Consider the following 6,519-nt stretch of genomic DNA (forward strand, 5'->3'; position numbering starts at 1 on the left):
GGCATGGAACTCCATCCCACAAACTGGAAATACGGAAGCGTCAGATCCCGCCCGTCTGCTTTGACCCATGACGTCACAAATATGGCGGAAAGAACCATAAACCACAATTCCAATATGGCACATATTAAGTCGTTACGTACACATTATGAGAATGAAAATACATCAAAAAACACACACACACACACACGTTCCACAAAAAGCCTAACGACACTAAGGGGGCAAGTGCGGGAAATAGGGGATTTTTGGGTGGGGACAAACCAAATATAAACAAATTTACACACCCACCTCCATATAAAACCACGCAAAATGACAAAAAAAAAACAGACATCACAAAACTCCCCAAATACCACTAAACAAAATATCATCTGGGATCGGACACTTTCATTGACCTATATAGCTCAACAGCAGCTCCCGATCCCATAAATTAGGACCTAACACTTCCCTTGACCTATATAGCTCAAAAACATCTCCCGATACCAATACCAACATTCACAGCCACACATTGGGATCGAACACTTCCCTTGACCTGTTATCCTTACGACATCTCCACATACAGCCGTCCCTGGTCCGAGACGCCAGAACTTTAAGCAAGCCTCATTTCTTCACGACATACCGAGCACTTCACGACTTCATCCAAAAATCCGAATAGTTGAAGAAATTTTATTAGAGAGAATGCACTGTCCCCCATCATAGCCGACAACCGAAAACCGTTGACCCTGTCAGTCATATCCATACCTACCAAAGACATAAAAAAAACAATTTACCAAAATTCACACACGACGCCACACTCGCAAACTAAACCAAAAACATCACCTAACACACCACCAGAGAGCACCACCGATCGCATCAAAACGACTCCTACAAACACGCCTCTCTCACAAACTAAATTCCGCGCCATCGTGATGTCACACACCACAATAGCCTTACGTCACGGGTCAAACCTGACGGGTGGGATAGGACGCTTCGGTCGACCCCACAAACTGACATCTGGCACATGTACAACATAATGCCTACAAGTTTGCATGCTTGCATTCAACAGTCTTGTGCTTACAATCGAGGAGATTTCAGCACTGCCCTTCATTCAAGGCAAATGTGGAGATTTACAGAAAATTATGAAAACATTGTTCCCAATCCATCCCATGTCCCTTCTCACAGTTATTATTCAGCTCCAGAAAGAGAAGATTCTACAATGCTGGTGAGTGAGTTCAATGCCAGTTTTCAGCATAAGATAAACATGACTGCTAAACATCCTTCCCCAATTTCCTCAAAGACATCTTATCCTCCTGCAGTACACCTTTATCACAACAGTAGTCCACCAATTGTCCATGGTCAAAGAAGACCCATCATGGTTTACTGATACCACATTTAGCATTGCAGTAGATTCTAAAGAACACAATCTACTGTACCACAGTCGTATCCTCCTGTACTTCGTCTATGGACCCAAACTCATCAACCAAGAAGGAAAGATACCACTTTATGCACTAGCTGAGAGGAAAAAAGTGTGAAAACACGTATTATTAAACTTAATTAAGCGTGTCAACTTTAAAAAACATAGAAGGCATTCAAATACTGCAATAAATTAATTATCAGATGTGTATTTTTGTAAGCAAGTAGTGTTATTGATGGCATAAACTGAGAAAGCAACTGTAAAATTTATTTCCTGTTTCTTAACCAGTGATGTTTTTGCTGGTTATTTTTGTTAATAACCAATGAGAATTTATCAAGTTTTATAGTATCAAAAATGGCAATTCTAGAGTCTTAACTGCTCTTCTTCCCTGTTTCTACAGATGCCCACAGTTGAGGGACAATGTCCTATATAAAGATGGATCCCAGTTACCTAGCCCTTCATATGACCTTATAGGCCTTCAAGATATGCCATATAATGTTACTGGCTATGTATGGGTAACTGTCCCTCACTTGCAGAGCTATATTCATCACTGCACCACACAGAAATCAATGTAATGGCAGCAGAAAGCAGAAAAAGCAAATAAAGAAGAAAAGTACAAAACAGAAGTCCCAGAACTGACACCTGATAACTTTCTGGGTTCTTGGTGAGATCATAGCATATATGATGGACAGTACCTTGGTATTCACTTTTGGTTTCTTGAAGCACATCAAAATAGTTTGGACAGGAAAAAAAAAAAAAATAGATTTTAGGCAATTCCAGGATGGTTATTTTCCGGAAACATATTTATTCTGTAACATTTCACCAACAATGTTTTAAATGAAACTCATTCTGCAATAAAAAAGTATTTTTACTAACTGACAGACTGTTAATGGACTGTGGCTCTGAAGACCAACAACTATTAATAAAACAAATGAAATGACTTCAGCCATGAAATGTTATATGCCTAGTAGCAGGTTAGAAAATTAAAAATATGAAAATGCGCAACTGTTCCTTTGAATATTTTCTACCTTTCTTAAAACAAAGGTTTCTTTTCCCATTTGTAGTATTTAAGTGTTCCAATCAGGATTATCTAAATAATTACAACTGTAGGGCATATTTGTGTGATGTCAAGAACTCTGCTAATAGCACTTAAGTCATAGCCAACCACTAATGGATGATCTCCTTTAAAAGTTTCAATACATTTTGCCTTCATTGATACACATATATGCTGCTCCTGCATGTTTTGTTATGTAATCTATCCATTCTCCATCTCAGTGTTTCATTATATATGGGAATCCAGCAAAGAACATTCTTGGCCCATCTACGTTCCACTTGTGTAGAAAACCATACATGTCCTGCACGCTTTCATTTCATTTTCATTTCAGTTACAATTATGCCTTCCTCTCCAATCTCTAGTCTTACTAATAGCACTTAATATTGTGTTGAAAAAATGAAATATGTAACAACATAAACCAACATACTAAAATCAATAAAAGCAATAAATTAAGAGGCCTGGAGATAATTACTTGGGAAAATCAACTGAAAACTGTCTGTTACAAAAGGATAAGAAAACTGAGGAATCTGCACAAAAAAGTCAACAGACACCTGCCTAGAACAATACATCCCTTTTGATCCATGTTAATGCTGTAAACAAATTCAAGATACTAACTGTAAACTGAACTGCTCAAACATGTTCCTGAGAAAGGTAAATACTTGCACAAGTTAAGGATTATGCTTATAAAGTAAAATTATTCCATACTGCCTTCTATAATTCTTAATTGTAACATTATGTGCCATGCAAGGAAATAAAATCTTCAGGTAGGTTGTTCAGACTGCAAAAAAGACACAAAGTTTAACATATAAACTTGATTACTCCCTTCTAGCAGTCATTTAAGTAAACAAACAATGTTTTTACAAAAGTGTTGAGCCATTTGTTGCCTCTTGTTAACATACTGCCCGTTGGTTTTCTTCTCAGGATCTTCAGCTGACATTTATTTACCAATTTTCAGACATTTCACAAGCACAAGTATTGTGGAAGCCACTAAGCTACAAATATCTTTTTTTATCTTACTTCTCACCAACCCCAATGGGCTGTGTTGTTGCTTTTTTCTTACATGTTTCATTAAGACTATTTAAAGTTATAAGACACTACATCTGTTTCTTATAAACTAGATGTTAAAGACTTCTGTGACAATTTATAAGAACTGGTGTTCAAATGAAATTACATTAAAAAAAAAAAAAAAAGAAGCATGAACTAGTCTTCCTCACTACCTACACGAAATTATTCTTGGGTTTAAGAATTCTTGTATTTAAGAACTGTCATCAGAATGACGTTTCTCTGTAGGCCTATGTAATCAGTATTATAAGAAAATTTGTTTGCATGTTACTCACCTCCACTTCCGTAAAAGAGCATCTCTTTCCGAATATACTTTCTTGATTTTTTCTTTCGATTTCTCCTGCTTGTTGTCTGACTTCGGGGAACATGATCTTCTGGCTGACTCTTCCGTACTGCTGCACAAAACTGACACACTGAGTTCTTTCTCACTAGAATTAATGACTGGGTTATCGCTAGGCCTCCTATCCACACTTCGTTTTCTCCCAGGACTTTTTGAATATCGCCTTTGCGACCTATTTGATAAGCGTTTGTCTGGTGACTTCGAACGTCGGCTGCTTTCTCTGTGAGGGTGGTGCCTACTTCTATCACTGCGCTTCGACAGCCAGTCACTAGATGAAGATCCAGATCTATAGTCAGGTTCACTAGTTCGCTTATCATATTTACGACTGTGGGACCTTTCTCGACTACGCCTTTTATTTGAACGATCGGGACTATAGGATCGCTTTCTGCGCGGACTAGGATGACTGGATACACTTCTTTCACGAGTTCGTCGCCTTTCACTGTTTTCATCACGATTGTTTCTCCTCTCTGGCTTACTACGATCTGATCTCCCTGGAGAATGACGGCGTCCCCTACGATCACTTTTCTCCGCTTCACTGTTAATATGTGGATTTTTGCCCAACGATTTGGGAAGTAATCCCCATGCCTCCGTCGCATCAGGTCCAAAAGGCAAATTTTGGTGGGAACCAGAGTCATTAATACCATAACAGTTTAAAACAGAATTCTGAGGAAGATCCTTATTGTACCAGGGATTTACTGGAACTGGAACATCATTTGACCACTGAGAATTATTCTGTACATTACTAACCTGAGAAAAATTTGCAGGATATGACACTGAAATACTTGAAGTTCCTGGTGGTACAGGTGGTGGATACGGTGGCACATACACAGACTGAGAGTTTCCTTCTATCTTCTGGTTCTGACAACTAATGAAGCGATTACAATCTCCATCTTGCTGTCCATGTGGTTGACTGTAAGTACGGTAAGGAGCGCCAGGAGGTGGAACTTGGTTTACAGGATTATTGAAGGGTATCGTCACCTGCTGATGTGGAGGACATGGCGGTACTGGTGGAGGTGGAGCGTTGCTGCAAGGTGGAAAAGAAAATAGCGTGTTTACAGCAGGCTGGAACACCGCGGCCTCTGACGTTGCCCATTCCGATGGAACATACGGTGGAGGTGGAATTGATGGCGCCCAAATCGGCGCTGGAAAACTTGTCGAATGATCTGAACTTCCAGAATGAGCCATGGTAAACTCCACTGGCTATGTACAATATTATTATGAAATCTTCATCATCCTCTATAAACACTTGTGTTTCAGGAATGCCATCTTCCGTGTCGTTTTAAAAGGAGTCTACGTATCAATTTCACTGACATTTGTTATGCGGCATTAGTACTGATGTCAGTCAACACATTGTTTTCTGCACCATTTTGTGTTTGAACGCTCGCCACCCACGTCAATAACTAAAATAACAACAAACACACTAGACACCATCATTCGATCAGCCACACTACCCAAACATGCGAGTGCGACAGCTCTGTCGACAAAATCGACTATCGAAATATTCATAGATTTTCTAACTTCCTAGATTGGCACGGACCACCAAAGACTCACTGCGTTCACATGCCACACATCTTCCGAAATATGAAACCCGAATTTGTGAAACCTTTTTCTGATGTTGTGTTTTTAGATGTTAAGGCCTGAAGCAGATATGCAAGCCCAGCTAAGTAAGGCGCCTGGAAAACAGCTGTTACAGTTTATGATTTAGTCGCACATTCGCTGTTTTCTTCAGTTAGCCGAGGTGTAAACAGCTTCAGTCTAATATCCTTATCCTTCGCTGTACGAAAAGCCACTTCGTCCAGATTAGACGAAAATTTGTAAGAAGAAGACGAAACCTGAGAGCCGAAGTTCAGATTACATGGGAGCGCAACTCGATTGCGGAACTGGAAAACCAGCAACCAAAAGCGGATTTCCAGACTCGATTTTGAAGGGTTTACATGACCATCCAGAAGCGATATTGGGAAATCGGTTTACGAAACCCGGTTTTGTGCGCCCCATTCAAACTGTGTGATTGCATGTCGATTCACCCTTGGTGTTACCCGTACGGAACGAAACGTCAAAACACGTCACATTCACTATGTTCATATGGGGATCTCCAAACCGGATTTCCTAAACCGATTTCACAATACCGTTTATGGTTGTTCATGTAAACAATACATAATCAATTCTCCAAATCTGCTTCTAGCTGCCAGTTTTCCATTTCAACAATCGATTTTCGCTCCCATGTACACGCACAACCGTTTTTAAATGTGTTTGGCTTGTCAGGTTAGACTTGGTTTCAAAATATACGACTAATATGGACGGAGTGACTTATTGTGCAGCGAAGAAGAAGCAGAAATACTAGACTGAGCATTAAATTATCTCTAATATTTAAATGGAGAGAAATAGCGACTGTGCCGACTAAATTAGAAACTAGAACAGCTGTTTTCCAAATGTCACATTTAACTGGACTAGCAAATCCCCTTCACACCATCAAATATAAACACGAAACGAGGAACGGTTTCCGAAATTCGATTTTCTTCTTTCGGAACATATATCGTATGTAAATGTACCACACGCGTTAAAATTGAAGTTTTGACAGAAACTACGTTTACATGCGACAAATCTTCCGAAAGACGAAAACCGAATTTCGTAAACCGTTCTTCGATGTTGTGTTTACATGCAAAGATCTGAAGCGAA

General features: G+C 39.5%; 1 protein-coding gene across 6 annotated transcripts in view; it reads right to left on the minus strand.

Annotated features, from left to right (window-relative positions):
* The window catches only part of LOC126473250 (ribonuclease 3), a 313,037-nt gene extending 307,738 nt beyond the window's left edge, over nt 1–5,299 (minus strand). For all 6 annotated transcript variants that reach the window (XR_007586426.1, XR_007586425.1, XM_050100177.1 and 3 more), the window contains exon 1: nt 3,779–5,299. Coding sequence is in view for 4 of the 6 variants with exons in the window: in XM_050100177.1 (XP_049956134.1) it covers nt 3,779–5,028 (1,250 nt within the window). In the remaining 2 variants the exon portion in view is untranslated. The remainder of the gene's footprint in view (nt 1–3,778) is intronic.
* Between the last annotated feature and the right edge of the window lie 1,220 nt (nt 5,300–6,519).

This window comes from Schistocerca serialis, chromosome 4, assembly GCF_023864345.2.
Source record: "Schistocerca serialis cubense isolate TAMUIC-IGC-003099 chromosome 4, iqSchSeri2.2, whole genome shotgun sequence".
NCBI lineage: Eukaryota > Metazoa > Arthropoda > Insecta > Orthoptera > Acrididae > Schistocerca > Schistocerca serialis.